At 36.3% G+C, this 24,335-nt stretch overlaps 4 protein-coding genes across 5 annotated transcripts; 1 reads left to right on the top strand and 3 right to left on the bottom strand.

The window, feature by feature from the left end:
• Positions 1–154: 154 nt before the first annotated feature.
• LOC104223581 (uncharacterized) lies at positions 155–2,172 on the bottom strand. 2 transcript variants are annotated; one of them, XM_009775039.2, is made up of 3 exons: positions 1,650–2,170; positions 612–733; positions 155–482 (listed from the first exon to the last, which is right to left on the bottom strand). In XM_009775039.2, exons 1-3 carry the CDS (start codon positions 2,067–2,069, stop codon positions 332–334), a joined length of 693 nt encoding a protein of 230 aa, XP_009773341.1. In that variant the 5' UTR covers positions 2,070–2,170; the 3' UTR covers positions 155–331. The 2 variants fall into 2 exon arrangements, with proteins under 2 accessions (XP_009773341.1, XP_070006162.1); XM_070150061.1 differs by having other exon boundaries at positions 326–482; positions 643–733; positions 1,650–2,172.
• A 1,062-nt stretch (positions 2,173–3,234) lies between these two features.
• LOC138871537 (uncharacterized) lies at positions 3,235–3,642 on the bottom strand. The gene has a single exon (XM_070149419.1). It carries the CDS (start codon positions 3,640–3,642, stop codon positions 3,235–3,237), a length of 408 nt encoding a protein of 135 aa, XP_070005520.1.
• A 2,732-nt stretch (positions 3,643–6,374) lies between these two features.
• LOC138871536 (uncharacterized) lies at positions 6,375–7,330 on the top strand. Its single transcript, XM_070149418.1, has 2 exons — positions 6,375–6,554; positions 6,893–7,330. The coding sequence occupies exons 1-2, from the start codon at positions 6,375–6,377 to the stop codon at positions 7,328–7,330; spliced, it is 618 nt and encodes a 205-aa protein (XP_070005519.1).
• A 15,331-nt stretch (positions 7,331–22,661) lies between these two features.
• LOC138871535 (uncharacterized) lies at positions 22,662–23,554 on the bottom strand. The gene is made up of 2 exons (XM_070149417.1): positions 23,379–23,554; positions 22,662–23,196 (listed from the first exon to the last, which is right to left on the bottom strand). The coding sequence occupies exons 1-2, from the start codon at positions 23,552–23,554 to the stop codon at positions 22,662–22,664; spliced, it is 711 nt and encodes a 236-aa protein (XP_070005518.1).
• Positions 23,555–24,335: the final 781 nt, after the last annotated feature.

The following is a 24,335-nucleotide window of genomic DNA, read 5'->3' as shown; positions in this document are numbered from 1 at the left end:
TCTGGTTACTCAAAAAAATTCGACGTTAGATATTCTTTTCCCTTCAGCCTAAAAGATCAATTTAACCATCTCTGTATTTTGTGTCAAGTAATTCTATAACTAGACAAATATTCAGCACGGAGAGAAGGGAAAACTAGCTGATACAAGAAGTGTATTTCGCACAAATAACAAGTTTTCAGTTAGCATTTAGATATATAATATAAAATTACAGACCAGAAGAGAATTTTTTAGGGAATGCTACATTGGAAATACTACTGAAAGGTTTCTACACAAATTATTATCCATATTGTAGGTGAGTGATATTAATTACTAAACTAAAGCTGAATTAAGACTAGGCCAAGAGCCAGAAATTCTTCTGCCATCTAGTGCTGATAAGATATCCTCCCATGCCGTTGCTTTGCTTCCTTACTCCAATTGTCAAGCAATCCAATGTGTTGATGCATTGTTCCACAAATTCATCTTCACTGCTTGGCCCACACAGACTGTAGTAGTAGTAGAGTTGCAAAATTAAAGGAAAAATCATCATGTAAAAAATGAAGAGTTCGAAAATTAGTATTTTTCTGATTGTTATTTTGCTTAAAAATGTGAAAAGGAGAATATATATTCAGTACCAAGTAAGTAGAGAAGAGGGCTTTTTCTGACCCAAGACTAACACAGAGACCTCCAGCTTCTTCACTTGGCTCATTACAGTTGCCATCTTTGGTCCTTGTATTACTAGTGCTTCCACTTCAACCTTTTTATAAATAAAAAAAAAAATGAAAATAGGTCATAATACTAACAAAAGAATTATGTCAAGCTTGTTTAGTAAATAGGAAAAAAAGAAAAAGAAGGCATAATAGGAGGGAAATGCAAAAGCCAGTGGAAGAAATTATTAGTAATGTGTTGTTTGTTTGGTTGAGAGAAAGAAACAAAGGATCTTAAAACCTTCTGAAAAGGAAAAGAAGAAACTGTCACTAGTAATGATTTCCCTCCTTTATTATTGTGTGCATTTGAAAGGAAAAGGACAGAAAAAATGCATTGAGCAGTGAGCACAAGAGAGAGAGAGAAAGAGGGGAAAATAGATAAAGAAATCTTCCCTCCTTACTTCAGCAGCCACCGGAAAAGGGAAAGGAAAATAAAGAAAAGATGGTAAATTTATCTATCAAAGACCAAAACCCCTCCCCACCAAACAGACAAAGTAAAAATAAAGAAGAAAAAAGCCTTCATCTTTTCATAGAACTAAAGATAATACTGCCTCCCCCCAAAATATATGAATTCAAAGGACCTTATTACTACCAATCTTTGGTTTCGCCTGATATCAAGGGACATTGTAATTTAAAACTTACCCATAAAAACACCGACAATACGTTAATCTTTTGCAGAACATTAGCACCTGAACACTGTTTGACAAACAAAACAGAACATGCAGAGGAACAAAATACAATTTGTGCACATTAATATTAGCTAATCTTTTACTACTCCTATTATTCACTAATTAAAACAGTTTAGACCTATTTACCAAACAAAATATTGGTATTCAACAACACAAACAACAAATCCAATGTAATAGGTCCGGAGAGGATAATGTGTACACAGCCTTCCACAGTAGACGGTCGGCTCAAAGCAAGCAAAATATAGGTATTTAACAAGAGCCAAGAAAAGGGACTTACTTCAGGTTTGCAAGCCTTACAAAGGGATCCAAGAGAGCTAGCAAGATGAGCGGCAGATGAAGATGAATCAGCTGAAGAAGAGCCCTTATTACTATTAGAAGAATGTGGAACAATGTGAAGTAGAGTTAGAATATCTCCTTTATTAGTAACATGTGTAAGTGCCCACATCATAGCATGTTTACTATGTGAACTCTGATCCACAACTACCATTACTCTTTTCCTCATTACCAAACCCCCACCATTATTTTGATACCCATTTCCTCCTCCTCCACACATATTGTTCAGCTCCTCCATTTGTTTCCAGTTATAACTCTGAAATCCTCCACCATTTCCAGTCCCGCCACCCCATCTTCTTGATGTTGATTTCCAGCCTTCTTTCCCACTTAGTTGCCTCAGAAATGAACTTGAACTCATTGTCATTTTCTTCCACTTTTACCACTTAAGGTTCATGTATTTTTCATTCAACACAAGAAAGTGCAGAGGTTTATGGGGAGAGAGGGTCTTTGGTGATGTAAAGCTATGGTTTTTAATGTTTATTTATTATTGGCTAGGTGTTGGGGGGGGGGGAGAGGGGGGTCACTCACGGGTATTACTCAGTGGCTAGTTATGGCAGTACACTACTCTGTGTGGGTGGGTGGGGGGAGAAATATTAAAGAAAAGGATTTAATATGCTGACAGTTTTGATGATGAAATGGTGGATTCTTTTTTCGTACCCTTTTTTTGCTTTTATAGCCTGACCCCGAATCTTTTGTACAATTTCCTTGAGCCAGATTTAGTACTCGTACACTCCATTCATTTTATGCAGTAGTACTATATTACATTTGATTAGACTAGAGTTTAAGGAGAAAAAAACGTTTTACACTTGAATAAAATTTATTCTTAGAACTTCTGATTTTAAATATATTAGTATAATATTTTTATACTCCTATAAAAATATCATTAAGATAAAATAAAAAATTAAAAGTTAACGATTTTTTTAATATAGAAAGCAGTAAGTAAGAAAAAAGATTAAATCATTGTCATGTAAAATGGAGTAGAGGAAGTAATATATATGTAAATAATTTGCCTGAAATAAGAAAATAGAATGAATTATTAATTTTAAAAAAAAACAATTAAGGCATGATTTTAAGAGAAAAATTAGAAATTTTGAGCTAGTGGTAGAAGTCAGATCTATAATTTAAAGGGATTATGATCCGATCTGATATTAGCATAGGATTATCACCTTCGTGGAGATTGTTAAAACAACAACAACAATTCAGTAAAATCTCACTAGTGGGGTCTGGGGAGGGTCGTGTGTACACAGATCTTATCCCTACCCCTAAGGGGCAGAGATGCTATTTCCGAAAGGCCCTCGGCTCAAGAGAACGAAAAGACAAAAGTAAACAATATTAGTATCCACAGAAATCATAAGAAAATAGGAACAACATGAAATCCAAAAGAAAGATGCAAAGCAAAACCGATAGTTAGTAAATAGGTTCTGCACTAAAAATAGTAGTAAGACACAACATTGCCATTAGTTATCTCAGGCAAAAACCTTATCAGACTGGTCTCAAAAGGTATTAGTAATGCAAGACTCAACTACCTCCTAACCTATAACCTTAATACTCGACTTCCACAACTTCTTATCAAGTGTCATGTCCTCGGAAATCTGAAGCCTCGCCATATCATGCCTGATCATCTCTCCCCAATACTTCTTAGGCCTCTCTCTACCTCTTCTCGTTTCCTCCACAACTAGCCGCTCACACCTCCTTACTGGAGCATATGGTCTTCTCCTCTGAACATGCCCGAACCATCTGAGCCTCGCTTCCCGCATCTTGTCATCATTGGGAGCCACGTGCACCTTCTCCCGAATATCATCATTCCTAATCTTATCCATCCTAGTGTGACCGCACATCCACCTCAACACCCTCATTTCTGCTAATTTCATCTTCTGGACATGTGAGTTCTTAACAGGCCAATACTCAGCCTCATACATCATGGCCGGTCTAAACATCGCTTTATAGAACTTACCTTTGAGTATCGGTGGCACTCTCTTGTCACACATGACTCCAGATGCTAACCTCCACTTCATCCATCCTACCCCAATACGATGTGTGACACCGACCCAAGGTACTTGAAGCTGCCTCTACTTGGGATGACCTGTGATTGAAGCCTAACATCCACTCCCACTTCCCCCAGGTCAGCGCTGAACTTACACTCTAGGTATTCCGTCTTCATCCTGCTCAACTTGAAACCCTTAGACTCAAGAGTCTGTCCCTAAACCTCCAGCCTCTCGTTAAGACCGAGTCGCGTCTCATCAATCAGAACTATGTCATCGGCAAATAGCAGGCACCATGACACCTCCCCTTGAATATGATGCGTTAACGTGTCCATCACCAAGGCGAATAAGAACGGACAGAGTGCAGAACCTTGGTGTAACCCTATTACAACCAAAAAATGGTCAGAGTCGCCTCATACTGTCCTAACCCGAGTCTTAGCCCCATCGTACATGTCCTTAATCGCCATAATGTACGGGATCGACACACCTTTTGCCTCCAAGCATCTCTAGAGAATTTCTCTAGGAACCTTGTCATACACTTTCTCTAGGTCAATAAACACCATGTGCAGATCCTTCTTCCTCTCTCTGTACAGTTCCACCAATCTCCGAACAAGGTGTATAGCTTCTGTAGTAGAACGACCCGGCATGAATCCGAACTGATTGTCGGATATAGGCACTGTCATCCTCATCCTCGCTTCAACCATCCTCTCCCACACTTTTATGATATGACTCAGTAATTTGATACCCCTATAATTATTACAACTCTGGATATCACCTTTGTTTTTATACAATGGAACTACCGTACTCCACCTCCACTCCACTCCTTCGTGGAGATTGTTAATGAACCAGTCTAATATTATTTAAAGATTGTTAAAGAATTAATACTAGGTATTATTATTTGCAACTAGGTACTGAAAATAATATATAAATTATATACTATAGAATAAAATTATGCATTACTAATGTAATTTAATCACATATACCATGTTATTTACATTATCTTCAATTTACCAACTCACGTTTACTATACAATTGTATGTGTAAGTGAATATTTTTCACTGGATCGTTTCTTCTCATTTCCCTCTGGCCTCCCTATCCAAACAAATTACTAAAAGATACAAAAACTTAAAATCAATTAAAATAAATTCTCATCCCTCTGTCACATAAATTAAATCAAATACGAAATCATAATCCTTTGTTATCAGATCCTTTCCTTTTCCAAATATGAATCAAAATTCAGTGTCTTTAATTCATTTTTATGTACGTCCAATCTTAAAAATTAAGAATTAATGACACATTTTACTTCTTCAAAATGCAATCTTCCTCTTCAAAAGTTATCGCAAAAGATAAAAAGAAACAAAAGGAAAAACATACGACTTTTTACGCTTATATACGAATTGATTTTTTTTTTCCTTCTTGAATTATTAGGGGCAATGATAGCTCGCGGTACAAAGCTATTTACATTTTGCAATTGTAAAAGTATATAGTCAAATTTATGTTTGTTTGTATAACATACAAAAAGATGTATGTATAAAAAATATAATTTTTTCGATATTATTTTAAGAGCGTCTATATAATCTCATTATTCCAACTTCTTTTTTTCCTTTTCACTTTTGTTTTCATGACCCTTCATAGGTTCTTGGTCAAGGACCTTGAGATCACGAGGAAAAGGAGAAAGAGGGCAGGATCAAGTGGGGAGCCTTGACAAAAGCTAAAGCGCAGGAGTTGGGGGTCAAGCTGGTGACTATGGGGGCTTGGAGGAGCAGTGGGGACGCAAGCGCTATGTGGACCATGACTGAGTAGTGCATTAGGGAAGCTGCGACTGAGGTATTAGGAGTCTCAACGGGTTACTCTGGTGGTTACAAGGGAGACTGGTGGTGGAATGGAGAGGTGCAAGAAAAAGTGAAAACCAAGAAAGAGTGTATCTGAAGCTAGCGCAAAGTGTAGGCAAGGAGGAGAAGAGGCAGATAGGGAGCATTATAAGTAAGCTAAGAAAGAGGCAAAGTTAGCAGTTACGACGGCCAAGACTGCAGCTTTTAGTCGTTTGTATGAGGAACTCAAGGGTCGAGGTAGAAATAAGAGGTTGTTCAGGTTAGCCAAGGCGCGAGAAAGGAAGGCGCGTGACTTGGACCAAGTGAAGTGCGTCAAGGATGAAGAAGGTAGAGTTCTGGTAGATAAGGAGCTTATCCGTCAGAGATGGCAGACCTACTTCCATAGTCTCTTGAACAAGGAGGAGGACAAGAGCATTGTTCTGGGTGATTTGGAACTCTCCAGGAGTTGTTGTGACTTTGGGTATTGTAGGTGAATTAGAGTTGATGAAGTTGAGGGGGCTGTGCGTAAGATGAGCAGGGGCAAAAAGATTGGCTCGGATAAAATTTCGATGGAGTTTTGGAAGAGTGCAGGCAATGCAGGCTTGGAGTGGCTCACTAGATTATTTAATGTCATTTTTCGAACGAAGAAGATGCCCGAAGAGTGAAGGTGGTGCACAATGGTTTTTGTAGACAAGAACAAGGGTGATATCCAAAATTGCAATAACTATCAGAGTTTCAAGCTACTTGGTCATACTATGAAGGTCTAGGAGAGTGGTAGAGCTAAGGGTAAGGAATAATGTGTCTATTTTCGAGAACTAGTTTGGGTTTATGTCTGAGTGTTCGACTACATAAGTCATCCACCTTGTTAGGAGATTGATGGAGCAGTATAGGGAGAGAAAGAATGACTTGTATATGGTGTTCATCGACCTAGAAAAGACGTACAATAAAGTTCCGAGAGAGGTTTCGTGGAGACGTTTGGAGGCTAAAGGTGTATCTGTTGCCTACATCAGGTTGATTAAGGACATGTACGATGGAGTAAAGACCCGAGTAAGGACGGTGAGTGGGGACTCAGACTATTTTTCTGTTATGATGGGGTTGCATCAGGGGTCGGCACTCAGCCCTTTTTTGTTTGCTCTGGTGATGGATGTACTGACGCGCTATATCCAAGGGGAGATGTCGTAGTGCATGCTATTTACAGATGATATTGTACTGATTAACGAGACTCGAGACGGTGTGAACGCGCAATTAGATGTATGGAGGTAGACCCTGGAATCTAAAAATTTCAAGTTGAGCAGGACTAAGACAAAATACTTTGAGTGTAAGTTCAATGATGAGGCTGGACTCACAGGTAATCCCAAGAGAGGGAGTTTTAAGTACCTTGGTGTATCATTCAGGGGGATGGGAAGATTGATGAAGATGTCACACATCGTATTGGGGCGGGATGGATGAAATGGGGACTCACTTCCGATGTTTTATGTGACAAGAAGGTGCCACCAAAACTTAAGGGTAAGTTCTATAGAGTGGTGGTCAAACCAACGATGTTGATTAGGGCTGAGTGTTGGCCAGTCAAGATCGCTTATGTCTATAAGATGAAGGTAGCAGAGATGAAAATGTTGAGATGGATGTGCAGACACATCAGGTTAGATAGGATCAGAAATGAGGTTATTCGCGACAAGGTGGGGGTGGCCCCTATTGAGGACGAGATGCGTGAAGTGCAGCTTAGGTGGTTTGGTCGTGTGAGGAGGAGGAGTACAGATGTCCCGATGATGAGTTGTGAGAGGTTGACATTTGAGGGCCTACATAGAGGTAGAGGTAGGCCAAAGAAAAGGTGAGGAGAGATGATTATGCAAGACATGACGCAACTTCAGCTGACTAAGGATGTGACCCTTGATAGGAAGGTATATAGGTCGAGGATTAGGGTAGTAGAGTAGGTAGTATAGAGTATTCATAACAGTAGTATTGCCACGTAGTCTCGCTTTCTGTGGGCAGTAGGTTTTTATGACTAACCGTTATTTTCTTTCATTGTTGATTACCTTACTATCTTGTTGTTTTTATTATGCTTTTATATGGCTTTTTGGTACTGTCCCTTTTTGTCTATATTTTTTTATATTAAGGTGGTGCTTATGCTTTCTTGAGCCGAGGGTCTATTAGAAACAGTCTCTCTATTCTTACAAGGTAGGGATAAGGTCTGCATATATATTATCATCCCCAAACCTTACGGTGTGAGATAATATTGGGTATGTTTTTTTTTTTTTTTGTTCATGATTGATCTTGACTATATTCTGATTTCTGATCAGCCTTATGAAGAAGATCTTTGTCCATGTTCTCAATTCTGAGCAATAGAATTGTCGTTTGCAGCCTTTGCCCTGTTGACTGTTGTCATTACCACATTTTCTTGCATAAATGTTAAAGCAAATAATAATAAGTACTTTACTTTTCAGCAAGTCTCAAGACGTAATGATTTCAACAAGAGGAAAATCATACTGAAAGTTGCTACTGCAGTTTATATATTAAAGTACCTTCTATTTTAACTTCATATAAAATGTGTCAAATTTGATTATCGGTAAAGGAATTTAATTAATGCTAATTGCATTTTATTAATACCTCTACTACACCTCATTTTATGCATTGATCAACCCCTAAGGCAAGATTATCATTCTTAAGAACATGTTGTCAAATAATATGCGTAATTCCTGTTCCGCTGCTTCGTTTATGTCTTTGCCTAGGTAATTGTCATTGTTAACATTCGTATTATCTTATTTTTGTTACTCCACATTCAGTTTTTCGAGAGCAGCCATGCATGAGAAATCTTCTTGTTCGTATGTTTTAACGATTATTTTGTATAATATGTTCAAACTTGTGTAATTATAAAAAGAAAAATGGAACTTATAAAAGTAGTGTTCCACTATGGATCATTTGCCTTGCATTTTCATACTTACAAATCAGACATGAGAAAGAAGAATGGGAAAATGAATACTCTGAAATGTGAAAGTGAAGGGACCACACCCACAAAAGACAAGAAACTGCTTAGCTTTGCCTTTTCTTATTAATGCTATCGGTGACCAGTTGTGCATGGTAATAATACTCAATTTTACACAAATCATATTAATTTAGTTATAAATATATACTCCCTACGGTGCAAATAAGTGACCAATTTACTTTTGACAGTCCATTAAGAAAATACTAAATTTTATACAAAAATATCTAGTATGGTTAAATTACCCTTAATTAAATATTTAATGTGAGGAGTAAGAAAATTGTTTAGGAATATTTACATAAGAGTAATTTTGTAAAAACAAATTGAATTCTTTCTTGATTATATAAATGGACACTTATTTGGACCAAAATAAAAAAGTAAATTGATCACTTTATTATGGACCAGAGGGAGTATTAATTAACTATTCCCTTTGGTTCACATGAAGTGACCTTTTGGCCTTTTTATTTTCGTCCAAAATAAGTGTCATTTATATAATCAAGAAGGAATTAATTTTATTTTTCTAAAATTTGACCTTATTTACATATCTCAATGTGTCAAGGTAACAATTAATTAAGTAATTTAGTGAATACATCCTTTTTTTCTCTAGGGGTTCGTATTTTCTTAAGGGTATGCCAAAAAGTAAAAAATCACTTATTATGGACCGGAAGGAGTACGGTTTAGTGCTATGAATATACTCCCTCCGTCTACTTTTAATAGTCTACTATAGACTTTGCACATCTTTTAAAAAATAATAAATAAAGTGTATAATTTATCATGATACTTATATTAATTGATACATATTTTTAATGAATTTTAAAAAAATAATTTAAAATAAATAATTAATACTATAGAAAAAAATTTATCTTCTCTTGATATACTAAAAATAATAATTAAAAGTTAAAATCTATTTTTAGAACGTGAACACGTAAAGTGAACGGAGCTATATAACTGGTGACGTGTATGCATTTGTTGACGTAAACACTAAATACGATGAGTTTTATCTTTTGTGCATCCAGTTGAAATATATTTTCATCCATTTGTACCTTCCACTTGCAATAATAGTCGAGGTAATCAAAGTTCTACAAATTATTCAATGAATAATTGATGGGGCAAGAATTTATCGCACTTTTAGTCAAAAGTATTTTTCTGTTTAAAAGTTAAGGTGTTTGACCAATCTTTTATAAGAAATTTTACTTATTTATTTTTGAATAGAAGAATAAGTAGTTTTTGAGAAGCAGAAAAAAAATAATTTCTCTCTAAAAAATTTTGTTTGAAAAATATTTTTGAGAAAAATAAATTTAAAAATTTTTTAAATTTTTTGACCAAACACTAATTACTGCTTAAAAATATTTTTTAAATTTATTAATTAAATACAAATTATTTCTTACTAAAAGTACTTTCGAGAAAAATACTTTTCAACATAACCAATTTTAGAAGGTTAGACCAAACAAACTATACACGTGTTTCAAATATCACTACCTAATCAATTTTAACCTTTTAAATAATCCTACATCTAATTCTAATTTCTCCAAGAATGTATCATTTCCTTCAATTACCATCAATTTAGGTTGCCAGAGGCAATAAAGATGTACATTGATAATATTACATTCCATAAAATCTTTTCTTGATGAAATTCTAATACTACTAACATATGTTTAAAATGGAAATAAAAATAAATAAAGAAAATATAAATTAGAAAAACAAAGAAAATCATCTAACAGAATACTTGACAAAGGGTAATTCTATAAATTTGCCAAGCAACAAGTTGCAGGCTCTGATGTGTCATTGATGATTGTTTTAACCTGTTCATTCATTGAGTCAGACATTTGAGTGAGGAAGCTGGCATGGCAGCCTTTACAATCATACAAAATAATTAGTAAATAAATAACGAAAGTGAATGAGTAACTTAATAAAGGAATTTAAAAATAAATTAATAGGAATTTTTACTTTTATCAGTAGTAAATGCAACTAATTAAGCAAATCTATTCCTATATTATAGGTGGGCCCTCATAAGTTGAACTAAAATAAATCAACTGAAAATTAATTTAAGAGCCTCTCATATTAGCACTAAATGCAACTAATTACTGTAGGTAATAATTTTTTTTTTCCTCGAAAATTGGGATTTGGTTGGAGGTAAGCGGTCAGTAAAATAAGGAGCAGTTTCCAAATAATTGCTCCCGCTGAAATCGCTGGGCTCTACTCTTTTTGGTTGTTTCTGTTACTACTACTATTACGCATTGGAAAAATTACCATTTTTGTCCTTTTTCTCTAATTTTTATCTGTCTTGTTCCAATCCAACCAGGAAAACAAACGTTCCAATCCAATTACCTTTTAATTTTCCTTCAGATAATTTATTTTGACTAACATGAGAATTCCGAATATAAATATTAATAAGAACAAAATAATACCCTATCATAAAAGTTAAAATATTCAAATGTCAACTTATTTTTTAATAGTACTTCTAGAAATATAATTTGGACCCTAAATTTATATAAGAAATAAATCCTTTTGACAAATTAAAAAAAGGAAGGGGTTAAAATTACAAGAGTCAATGATTTATTAGTTCGTTTGGATTTGAACATTGATTTATAAATCGGAACAAGACTAGCGTATAGATAATTGATTTATAATTTGATATAAATCTTACTATCAAATTATGATCGGGGATGCTACATTTCATTCAACAAAAATGTCAATGTTTATTTAAATTGATAAAATAAGTCAAATCAAATATTGAATGAACACAATGGGATCATTAAATTTATTTGAGTAAAGCATGGCAATGATTTTTTTATTTTTTATTTTAATAAAAGACTTGCTCCTAAATTTAATTTATTTTTATGATTCAAATTTGAAACATGACTAGTGTATCCGTGAGAGACTGTGAAGGAGTCTGACAGCTGGACAAGTTAGTGGAGGCAGTAAGCCAGCTGTCACCAGTTAGTTAGAGTAGTTAAAATAATTAGCACTAGTTAATTGGGGATTCAGTTAGTGGGGTGATTGTGTATATATATGTGATGTATATCAGACTTTTCATATGCTTTTCAATATACTAGAAAGTTCTTCACTCATTATTCTCTCTGATATTCATCCTCTATTTTGTAGCTCGATTCACTCATTTGAGCCTCCATTAATGGAGGATGAGCTGTGACTGAGATCAACTCAACTCACATGGTATCAGAGCAATCGATACTGATTGTTTCTTAGCTGAACAATTCTGTGTTTATATGGTACAGATTCTCGCTCAAAGTCCAGTAATGGTAGAGGAGAAAATTAATCACACTCCTCCTTTGTTTCTGCATCCTTCTGATACACCAAGCTCAGTTTTGATTCCAATTCAACTCACCGGGTCTGAAAACTATGGATTATGGCGTAGGACGATGCGAATTGCTCTTCAAGCTAAGAGAAAGCTAGGGTTTGTAACTGGTACATGTAAGAAGGAGACCTTTAAGAAGGAATTACATAAGGAATGGGAGACATGCAATGCGATTGTGCTCTCATGGATCAAGAACACTGTATCAACAAACCTAGTTAGTTGCATCAGATGTGCACCTAGTTTGGGAAGACTTGAAGGGGGGATTTGATAAGGTCAATCGAGTTCAAAATTTTCAATCGTACAGAGAAATTGCAACAATTTCGCAAGGAACTGACTCTGTTGACTCCTATTTCACGAGACTGAAGGAAATGTGGTCGGAGTATGATGCTTTAGTCCCACGCCAGGTTGTGAATGTGCTAAATCAAAGGACTACATTGAACACCTTTATCGTCAAAGGCTGCTTTAGTTTCTCAGTGGTCTGAATGAGACCTATGAACAAACTGCAAATTTTGATGAAAACTTTTGAACCAACCTTGAACCAAGCTTATGCATTGATAATTGAGGATGGAAGCCAAAGATCAAATCCATATCCAGCCTTAGGAGTTAGAAGAGATCCTATTGCTATGCAGGTTGTACGAGGACAAGGCTACAAAGGAAAAAAGCCATTCATGAAATGTGACTACTGTAAGATGACTGGTCATTTGAAAGAAAATTGCTACAAGTTGATAGGGTATCCTGCATATTTCAATGCTAAGAGAAAAGTTGTGGCCAATTATGCAACTGGTAATGCTGAGCATGAGGAACAAGCACACATAGCTGGAGGAAAAGCACACAATGATGGTCCTGTAGGAGGGCACTTCTTTAATGAGAATCAATATAAACAAATTCTGGATGTGCTGAATAAAGATACCACAATTCCACAAGTCAACATGGCAGGTATTGCTACTGCACTAATGACTGATAATCCTAGTAAAGAATGGATAGTTGATTTTGGTGCGACTCATCACATAGCTGCTTCCCTAGATATACTACATTCTAAGACTAAGTTGAAAATTGATAGGGATCAAGTTCATTTACCTACTGGTAAGAAGACAAATATATCTCATATTGGTAGCGCGATATTTCTTAAGGACATGGAGATTAAGAATGTGCTATATATTCCTGACTTCAAATTTAATTTGTTGTCTGTGTCAAAACTAATAAAGGAACTCAGTTGCTCTGTTCACCTTTATCCTGACTTCTGTGTGTTGTAGGACCTTTGGAGTGGCAGGGTGAGGGGGATTGGTAAGGAAAGGGGAGGCCTGTATGTGGTGAAGGATGAGCACATTGCTAGAAGTTTGAGGCAAGCATCGGTTGCAGCAGTCTAGAAACCAGAAGTAGATGGCATTCTTTGGCATAAAAGATTAGGTCACACCTCTGTTAGTACAATGAAAAACATAGATTCCTTACATCTTAAAGATCTTGATAAAAATAAAGACTGTTCTGTATGTCCATTAGCTAAGCAGAGCAGACTAGTTTTTCCTAGAAGTGTTACAAGAAGTAGTAATCCTTTACAGCTTTTACACATGGATGTTTGGGGACCATACAAGTTTCCCACACATGATATAAAATATTACTTTCTAATAGTTGTAGATGATTGTTCGAGGTATATTTGGGTACATTTACTGCAGTTGAAAAGTGATGTAATTGTTGTGTTGTAAAAGTTTCTCTCTATGCTAAGAACACAATTTGGTGTAGCTATTAAGATAGTTAGAACTTATAATGGAGGAGAGTTTTTTAGCAAACAGTGCATTGATTTGATTGAACATTATGGCATCATACATCAAAGTAGCTGTGCATACACTCCCCAACAGAATGGGGTAATTGAGAGAAAACATAGACATATATTAGATACAACAAGGGCCCTAAAATTCTAGGCAAATATACCAACTAAATACTGGGGAGAATGTATTATTACTGTTGTTTACATCATAAATAGGTTGCGTTCTATCATTTTGCAAGGCAAATCACCATATGAACTTCTACATCATCAGAAGCCTTCTCTTGAGCATTTAAGAGTTTGTGGATGCTTATGCTATGCCACAACTATGTTACATGACAACAAGTTCTCAGTAAGAGCCAAACCTATTGTGCACTTGGGCTATTCAGATACACAAAAGGGCTACAAGCTCTTGGACCTTGCAACTAATCATTTTTTTGTATGCAGGGATGTTGTTTTCAAAGAGCATCTGTTCCCATTTGCTAAGTCTTCCTCATTGCATCCTGTTAATGTTTTTGCTAGGGGGAGTGCATCATTTGAGCATGAACCATTACAGGGACATGCTGCAGATCATACATTTGAACCATTGCATACACCAGCTGCAGATCATGCATCTAAAAGTGAAGTTGATACAACTATTGTAATCCATGAAGCTCATGAAAATGATGAGGTTGATGCAGTCTATGAAGAGGGAAACATTGCTGATGTTGTAGTATCTGAAGAGGGCAACATTGATGATGTTGTAGTATCTAAAAAAGCATCTGAACCTCAACAAGCTACACATGATGAGCATGCAGAAAATGATGTACCTGAATGTGTTTCCTTAGGAATCAGAACCAAGAAGATCTGGCAGAAGTACCAAATAACCCATATGATTACAAGATTATGTTACCAAAAAAAGGCACATAATGTGGCATTATATCCTATTTCAAACTATCAGTGTTATGATCAGCTTTCACAGGTATGCAAAAGCTTTGTAGCAAAGGTTTCAGAACTCACAGAACCATAGAACTGTATAGAAGCATCAAGAGACAAGAGATGGATTGAGGCAATGAAGCAAGAAATCAAGGCATTGGAAGACAACAGAACATGGGAGATGGTAGACTTGCCCTAGGGAAAGAACACAATTAGATCAAAATGGGTGTATAAAATAAAGTATAAAGTTAATAGAGATGTTGAAATATTCAAGGCCATGCTAGTAGCAAAAGGATTCAGCCAAAAATAGAGGCTAGACTACCATGAGACCTTCTCACCAGTTGCCAAAATGGTAACTGTAAGGTTAGTTATTGCAGTAGCAACATCAAAAGGATGGAATATGTATCAAATGGATGTGTATAATGCATTTTTGCAGGGAGATTTATATGAAGAAGTATATATGGGGATGCCTCAAGGTTTTAGAAGACAGGGGGAGACCAAAGTATGTAAGCTAGTGAAGTCATTATATGGTCTAAAGCAAGCTTCAAGAAAATGGAACATCAAACCAACAGAGGCACTCCTTGAGGTAGGATATAAACAAAGTCTATATGATTATTCACTGTTTACCAAGAAGAAAGGAGCAAATTTTGTGGCTGTTCTTGGGTATGTGGATGATTTGCTCATCACAGGAAACAATGAACAGTTCATCCAAGAAACTAAAGATGTTCTAAATCACAAGTTCAAAGTGAAAGATTTGGGGGAACTAAAATATTTCTTGGGAGTTGAAGTCATGAGATCCAACAAAGGGATCTTGTTAAACCAAAGGAAGTATGCCTTGCAACTGATTTCTGATATGGGATTAGGAGCTACTAAACCTGCGTCCACTCCAATAGATATGAATCACAAAATTCACTTCAGCAAAGTTTGATGCACATGTTGGGGTATCTGGAGATGAGCTGATGAAGGATGCTACAAGCTATCAGAGGTTAATTGGAAGATTAATATATCTGACAATCACAAGGCCAAATATAATATTTGATGTCCAAACACTTAGTCAATTTATGTAGTTACCTAAGCAATCTCACTGGGAAGCAGCATTAAGAGTTGTGAAATATATCAAATTAAATCCAGGAATGGGCATTCTACTAAGCAGCAAAGGTGGAAACAGTCTGACTTGCTTCTGTGATGCAAACTGGGCTGCATGTCCTAATACCAGAAGGTTAGTAACTTGTTTTTTTGTGAAGTATGGGGATTCATTGGTGTCATGGAAATCTAAGAAGCAGCAGACAATGTCTAGAAGCTTAGTAGAGGCAGAATACAGAAGCCTTGCAACAACTACTGCAGAGATAGTATGGCTACTTGGGTTGTTTACAGAGCTTGGCATTTCAGTTGAACAACTTGTGAATGTGTTTTGTGATAGCAAAGCAGCTCTACAGATTGCATCCAATCCTAAATTTCACGAAAGGCTAAGCATATAGAGATTGATTGTCACTTTGTGAGAGACAAGATCAAAGATGGCAAGATTAAGACACATCATATAGGGACAAATGAGCAACCGACGAACCTATTGACCAAAGGACTTGGGAGAATACAACATGAATATTTGTTGAGCAAGCTTGGAGTGCTTAACATTCTACACCTTCCAGCTTGAGGGGGAGTGTGAGAGACCGTGAAGGAGAGTGACAACTGGACAAGTTAGTGGGGACAGAAGCTAGCTGTCACCAGTTAGTTAGAGTAGTTAAAATAATTAGCATTAGTTAATTGGAGATTAAGTTAGTGGGGTGATTGTGTATATATATGTGATGTATATCAGACTTTGCATATGCTTTTCAATATACTAGAAAGTTTTTCACTCATTGTTCTCTCTGATATTCATCCTCTCTTTTGTAGCTCGATTTACTCATTTGAGTCTCCATTAATGGAGGATGAGCTGTGATTGAGATCAACTCAACTCACAGTGTTATCATCCGAATTCATAAGTTCGTGATATGCATTCAGTATATTCATTTCTACCAAGCGAACTATCTAACAGAATTGAAGGTAGTCTGATTGTTAGATTGAATGAAAATTTATGTAACAGTAGGGGCTTTATTAAGTAAAAATAGCATGGGCTAACCAGTTTTCAGACTGGTCATTCAAAAATAGTCAGCGTTCGCAAAGTCATTGAAAAACAACCACTATTTTGCTGCAACGCTGAAAGTTCCAGCATAATATAGTGGAGATCGGTGCACCTGTGTATGAACTTCCAGCATATTATGCGGGAACTCCAACACACAGAATGTTCCAGCATAATATACTCGAGATTGGAACACTTGTGTTTGAACTTCCAACATATTATGTCAGACCGGTATATGGTACTGGAACTCCAGTATATTATGTTGGAAGTCCAGTATATTATACTGAAGTTCCAGTATAGTTATGCTGGAACTCCAGTATATTATGCTGGAGTATTTTCCGAACTTTGAATAATATTTTCGTTCAAATTTATCTTTACATGAAAAATGACTAAATTTTGATTTCTTTTGAAACTGTGGCTATTTTTGAATGACCACTCGTAAATCTGACTATTTTTGAGTTTCTCCCTTTATTGATTAAGAAGAGATTGTATGAGTAGTATAAGTGGAGCTCTCAAACATATAAATAGACATTAGTGTTGCTGGTTGGGCGATAAAGCCTTAGTAAGCTCGTGTTGGTAGGATGAATGCAGATAAAACTACAATTTATAAATAAAAAAAACTAAATTCATTGTAGTAAACAACATATGGGGCTCAGCTCTATTCCCTAACTCAAATCTTTGGTTCGGTACATTATTTATAGTATTTAAAAAATATTTGTGAATAAGTAGTTAGTCCACTGAACCAATAAATAATTAATCACATATCTAACTGTCAGAAGTCAGTAACGTATCTAGAAATTTAGTTAATAACTTTCTTTTTCAATGAAGGGGTGCATAAATTTTTTTAAATCAAACTACACTAAATCATAAAAATACTATTAATAGTAATAGAACAACAATTTATAAATCAAAACTAACAACAACAAAAAATATACTAACAAAAGTTAGGATATATAGAACCAAATGAAAGAGAGAGCCGAACATGTTTGTAATCAGTAGAGATATTTTTGTTAAAGAAATTTCGGCAGAGCTTGACTTTTAAGTTATAAGATTTGCTTAATAAGCATCCTTAGTTAAAGGCAACTTTCAAGATTTGTTGTTGGTTTTACCACAAATTTAAGTTTTAATAGTCAAATAGACATGTTAACACAAGGATTCAAATCCCACTTAATTCTACCTCACGTTTAACATCCTTGGCCACTAGACAATCTTTTTAATTGTGTCAAGGATATTCAAAATATACTATATATTTGTTTAACTAGAAAATAGAAATTTAGGTCAAAGCTTAATTTTAGAAGAATTCAGGTTACTGATAATCAAATAAAGAAAAAGAAGAATTAAATTGAGAAGTAGCTGAGTAAGCAAATAAAGCAAAATAAATCAGTATATTCCAATAATAATCCGTGTCCCCAATACAAATGTTATTTCTCTCCTTTTATAGCTATTTCTAAGCTACGTTTCTTTCCTCTCATAATAGAGCCATTATGAGCAAATAATGGCATTAATGTAACGTTATAATTGGTAATCGTAACTGTTTCGTGAAGATTCTATAACGTTTCCCATCATTGATGCTCATTAATTACAGATAATACGTATATGTACGTTTTGCTAACTAGGTTCATTCCTCCGATGTCTCTTCAAATTATCAAGAGATCCAAGTAACCGTTCGTTTTTGTTTTCTTGAACCTTTGCCCGTACCTATTAAGGCTCACAACTCTTTGAATACTCTTTGCTAGTTGTCACGCTTTTATTGATCCACGTGTCTTGACATGCCATCACATAATTAATTTCAAATGTTAACTCGATTTTTCCCAATACAGATAGTCCCCGCACTTGCCATTTATTTAGCAATTGAATATTTGGGAAGTGGATCTCATTAAAGCGGGAATCTTTCATCTTTCCCGCCATTCCACATATCATTATACCTTCTCCAGAACTGACGCTTCGCATGTCACTTCCATTTAATGCATGTGACATGTGGCGGCTTTTGATTGGTTCTGCAACCCTTCAACGTCTTTTAAGGCTTTTTTTACGGCTGCATCAATCATGAAGTGACAGTTTTCATTATGACATTCCCATCATTACCTTTTTTTTGTACGGTTGCTTCTGAGTATAAATATATCCTTTGTCTCTTCTTTCATAGAAAAGTTTTCCATCTTTGACTATTCAATCTTTTTTTCCTCTTCATATAGTTATGTCTTCTTCAAACCCTGATCCTCAAAAAGTTCTTATCGTAGATGAACTTCCCCTTGCTCCTACCAGGAGAGGGGTTAGGCCACGTAGTTTAGGGTCAGTTTCCATTCGAGGTTCTTCTTCTTCTTCTCTACCTAGTTCCACTCCTCCTTCATCTTCTAGAACTAGGGCTTCTTTTCCACATAGGTCTTCTGCCAGAAGTAGGGATTTCAGTGAACTAGTCTATGAACCTACAGTAGACGAAATTATCCCTTCTGAACTTTCTTTTTATACTGATAGAGAATCAATTAGAAACCAAGTTTCTTCTATGTCCTCTCATGATCGTGCCAATGTTTACCCTTCATAGATTACTGAAGGTTTGATCTCTGTTGTCCGTAGAGATTGTCATTGGAGGTTTGATTTCCCAATTTTGATCCTTAATGCAAATCAAAGGATCACTTCCTTCAAGACTGGCTTTTCTTTTGTGTATTCGTACCCCTTCACATTGGACTTTAGACCCCTATTGATCTAGTTATTATTGAATTTTGTCGCTTTTTTAATGTGTGTTTAGGACAAATTGGCCATATTGTATTGAGGGCTGTTGCATATTTAAGATACTTGGCTAATTTGGCTCAATTGCCTTTCACCTTTTTTCATCTAATCCACCTCTACTCCCCTAAGTTGTTCCGTCATGGGATCTTTACTTTTGTGGCGAGGAGTAAGAGGGTTTTATTCAGCCCTGAGGACAATACAGATCATGGCTGGTATGCCCGATTTGTTGCTGCTCCTATGGTAGGGTTAGTGAGTGAAGAAAATATGTCATTCCCTGAAAAATGAAATTTTGCACGTAAGTTTTCTTTACAACTTTCTCTCTTCTTTTTTTTTTTTAAAAAAGGGTTTGTACTTCCCGTGACTGTTTTGCTTTTCTCCTTTAAGAAACCATGGGAACTGTTGAAGAGATTCCCAATTTCTGTGATTGGGTAGAGAAATTGTTGACCATTGCTCCGATGGAAGTTAGATCTTGGAAGTACCTCTCAAATAGGTTTGGTTGGACGGTTAAAACTCATGGTAAGAATTTTATTCTTCTCCTTATATTTTTGTTCATTCTTTCATTAGAATGTATTTGACCCTTCTTTTTATCAGGGTTTCCTATTCATGGTGTAAGCGCTGAGTCTATCGCAGCTTCTAGACTTTCTTTGGCAAGAGCTCAGGAGATAATCTTGAGTTCTTCATCGAAAAGGAAAGCTGACAGACCCCAGGATTCTGAAGACGAACAGGAGCGGGATGGAAGTTCTTTTGTTAGAAAGCCGCGGGCTAGAAGACGCGTCATTTCGGATGACGAGGTTACTCCTACTCCCCATTTTGTTTCTGTGACTGGTCCTGTTAAAGCCACTTTAGTGAGGTTACTCCTACTCCCATGGCAACTCGTGACTCTGCTGATCAACTCTTCTCGCGTGGGTTTGATAATGAAGGCTTTGACTTGGTGTTTGAGGAAGTACCTCTTGCCTCCTTTCCCGTATCTGTCCCAATGGAACGCCACTTGCCTATTCTTACTACTACTATTTCTGCTTCGCCTCAAGCCATTATGACTTCGTCTACCATCCCTGCTACCAATATTTCTCGCACTAAAATTGGTTCTTCAAGTGAAGCAGGGTAATGAAGCAATTACCATTAAAGTTCCTGCCGATGGTAATCTTCTGAAGAAGTCAAGCCAGGCTGACGTATGGTTAAAACACTTGATTGGTACGGTTGAAAAGTCCAAGCTAGAAAGTCACAGTTCTTTGACTTGGATGAATGACATCGTGCAATCATCATTGAAGGTACATATTTCTTTTTATATTTTATTCCATTTTCCTTCTGCTAGGATTCTTATCCCTTTTTTATGTAGATCAATCTCATCGGTACAGAGATGATGAAAAGGGTTTCCCATACAGAGCAATTGATGCATGATTACCAGATTGAGATAGATAATTGGAAAGAGCAGTATGAAAGCCTCCAACTTGAGATGGAAGTGTTAGAAGAAAACAAATGTACCTTAGAGCAGCAGTTAAGAGTCATGGCATCAGAGCTAGCAGTTGAGAAAACTTCTTCCAACTTGGCGGGCAAGGATAAAAATCTCCTCGAGTCGTCTTTTGCTGAATAACTCTCCAAAACTACTGAAGAGATCAGAGGTCTGAAGGCCCTGTTGAATGAGAAAGAGGTTTATGCTAGTGAGCTTGTTCAAACACTCACCCAGACCCAAAAAAGATCTTCGAGTGTCTTCCGATAAGGTTAAGTTCTTGAAGAGTTCACTTTCCCCTTTACAGTCTTCTTACAATGCTGCTTTAGCCGAGAAGGAGGAGCTTAAAAGTGAAATTGATCATTGAGAAAGAGAATACGAGGCTCTTGAGGACAAGGCTGCTATTGAAGTAAGTTGAGCCATTTTGAACACGCGTCATGATACTCTTATGGAGGTAAGCTAGGAAGGTTTTAACTTGGATGCTGAGTTAGCAAAGATTAAGGAAACAATAGAAAAAACTCAGCAAAGTCAAAGTTTTTCTTCACCCATGGCTGATACTCCCAAAAATGTTGAAGCTAATTCTGGTGCGGTGGATGTCCCAGCTCCTTCTGATCAAATCGAGCCTTCTGCTGCTGATGATGCCATCTTGAATTCTTCTTCAGAACCTGCTCCACAGTGAAAGTTTGTTTGTGAAGTTTAACTTTTTTTGTTTTGATGGTGGAACATTTGGTGGTTTTACCCTTGGTCCTATTTAGGGGTAATATTTTTGTAACAACATATCCCCAGGTCTTTTCGGGGATTTATAATGACAATTAAGTTAGGACTAAGTTCATACTTAGTTTCAATTAAATATTATAAATTTTTTTGTTTCAACTTATAATATCTTTGACTTGAGTTTCTGTTATACTCTTTTAATAATTTACCCATGCCTTTTTCTTTATAAGTTTGGGGCTTTACTTTCCACTTTAGTGTTAATATGTGGGTTTTTATTTTACCCTTTAACTTTTGCATTTAAAAATGCTATATTAATTTCGTGACTTTTTGAATCAAGCACGAATTATAAAAGAGGGCCCTTTTATATACGACACTTAATGAAGAAGACATCTCAATATTATAATGGTGTAAACATACGAACGGAGAAATAGGAACACACATGTTTCTTGGAATAACTTTGATAAAAGTTTTCATTCGAACTTTGTCAAGCTTTAAATAACACCTTACATGTATTTAAATATCTTTTATAACTCTTCCGTAACTGTTTTCTTTACAACAGATTTGTAGAAAAGAAAATCCAAGGGTTTTTATGACCCATGGCTAAATACTGCTTTTAACCTAATCATTCGTAGATGTTTGAAATTTGTATCCACGAGTGTATTCATCACAGGTTTTTGGATCAGGCTTGTATTTTTTGGCTCGTGACTTTGCTCTGAACTTGATGTTTGTTGAGTAGACTTTAGGCTTGACTTGAAATTTAATTGTTTCAGCCTTCTTTGCCTTCCTTATATATATATATAGTCCCCAAGTGTTTGAGTTTTGAAGTATGAAATCTTGAGCACTTGATTATTCCTTCCATGCGGTCCTTTTCCTGAAAAGGAAAAACATACGGGACTCGGAGGTATAATTTTAGATGAAGACTGCTTAACCCATTACATTTCCATTAGAATAATTGTAACCCTAGACCGGGAATTGTGTTCCTTCCGCGTGTCTTTCAGGTCTAAATTCATCATGTAGTGTGGGCTAGCTTTTTGCCTATCATCTAAAATTATTAGTAAAATTTTAACAATTCAAAAATAAAAATCGTAAGTGGGGATACCTGACCGTCGGTATTTCCTTCCCTTAGAAATAGTACTTCTTCAGATGAATAGCATTCCGGCTTGAAGGTAGAATCTTGCCATCCAATGTTTCAAACTCATATGCACCCTTTTCCTGCGATACCATGAATCTTGTAAGGCCCCTCCCAATTTGGACTTAACTTTCCTGCATTGGCTGCCCTCGTGGATTGGAAAACTTTCTTAAATATGTAGTGCCCAATCTTGAAGTATCTGAGACAAGCTTTCCGATTGTAATACCGCTCAATAACTTGTTGTTGCGCTGCCATCCTTATTAAGGCAGTTTCCCTCCATTCTTCAAGTAAATCCAGATTTACCCGCATCTCTTCTTCATTTGACTCTTCAGTAGCTTGAGTATATCTCGTACTTGTCTTTCCTATTTCAACTGGAATTAAGGCTTCAGCTCCGTATATAAGTGAAAATGGTATTTCTCCCGTATTTGTTTTTGCTTTGTTTCGATAAGCCCACAAGACTCTAGGTAGTACATCTGGCCATTTTCCATTTGATTCTTCTAGTCTTTTTTTCAAGTTGTTGATAATAACTTTATTTGTTGATTCAGCTTGTCCATTGGCCACCGGATGATAAGGTTTTGAGATAATTCTTTTAATTTGCCAACTTTGGAAGAATTTTGTGATTTGCGTACCTATGAATTGCGGGCCGTTATCACACACGATCTCCTTTGGAACCCCAAACCGGCATATGATGTTTTGCCAGATGAAGTGCTAACCTCTTTTTCTCGTACCTGTTTGAAGGCTCCTACTTCTACCCACTTAGTAAAATAGTCGGTGAGTACTAACAGAAATCCTACCTTGCCTTTGGCTTGTAGTAGTGAACCTATGATATCCATTCCCCACTTCATAAAAGGCCATGGTGCAACAACCAGATGTAATAATTCAGGTGGTCGATACATGTTGTTGCCATATCTTTGGCACTTGTCACATTTAACCACAAAATTTTCCGCTTTTTCTTCCATTTTTGTCCAGTAATAGCCAGCTCTAATTATTGTTTTTACCAAAGATCTTCCTCTAGAGTGATTTCCACAATGCCGCTCGTGTATTTCTCTCATCATATATTCCATCTGAGAAGGCCCGAGTCATCTTGCTAGAGGGCCACCGAATATTTTCCGATATAAATTGCCCTAATTTAAATAGTAACGAGCAGCCTTTTGGCGAAGTGCCTGAGCCTTTTTCTTATCTTCAGGTAGTATTCCATACTGCAAAAAATTGACAATCTCGTTTCTCCAATCCCAAGTTAGGTTATTGAAATTTACCTCGTTTTTATCTTGATCAAGCACTGAATGAAACAAATGTATTACGGAAGCGTTTTCTTCATTTGTTACTTCTGCAGCGGATGCAAGGTTACTAAAGCATCTGCCTCGGCATTCTCTCCCTTGGTATCCGCGTGACTTTTCAAGTTTGAAATTGTCTAACCAAATCTCGTGCCTTTTCAAGGCATTGTTGCATCCTTGCCTCTCTAGCTATATAAGTCCCCTGCATTTGGTTAACTACAAGATGTGAATCATTTTTGATTATGACTTGTTATATTCCGAGCTCTCATGCCAATTCTAAACTTGCAATCACAACTTCATATTCCGCCTCATTATTGGTGATAGGATGACATTTTATGGCTTGTCGTATGGTTTCTCCCACAGGTGGTACCAAGACAATGCCTAGACCTACTCCTTTTACATTTGACGAACCGTTAGTAAATAAGGTCCAAGTACCTAGATTAGACCCATTAAATACCCGTAGTTC

This window comes from Nicotiana sylvestris, chromosome 6 (genome assembly GCF_000393655.2).
Source record: "Nicotiana sylvestris chromosome 6, ASM39365v2, whole genome shotgun sequence".
Lineage (NCBI taxonomy): Eukaryota > Viridiplantae > Streptophyta > Magnoliopsida > Solanales > Solanaceae > Nicotiana > Nicotiana sylvestris.
Note: the sequence above shows the minus strand (reverse complement) of the source record. Positions and strands in the feature narration are given on the sequence as shown.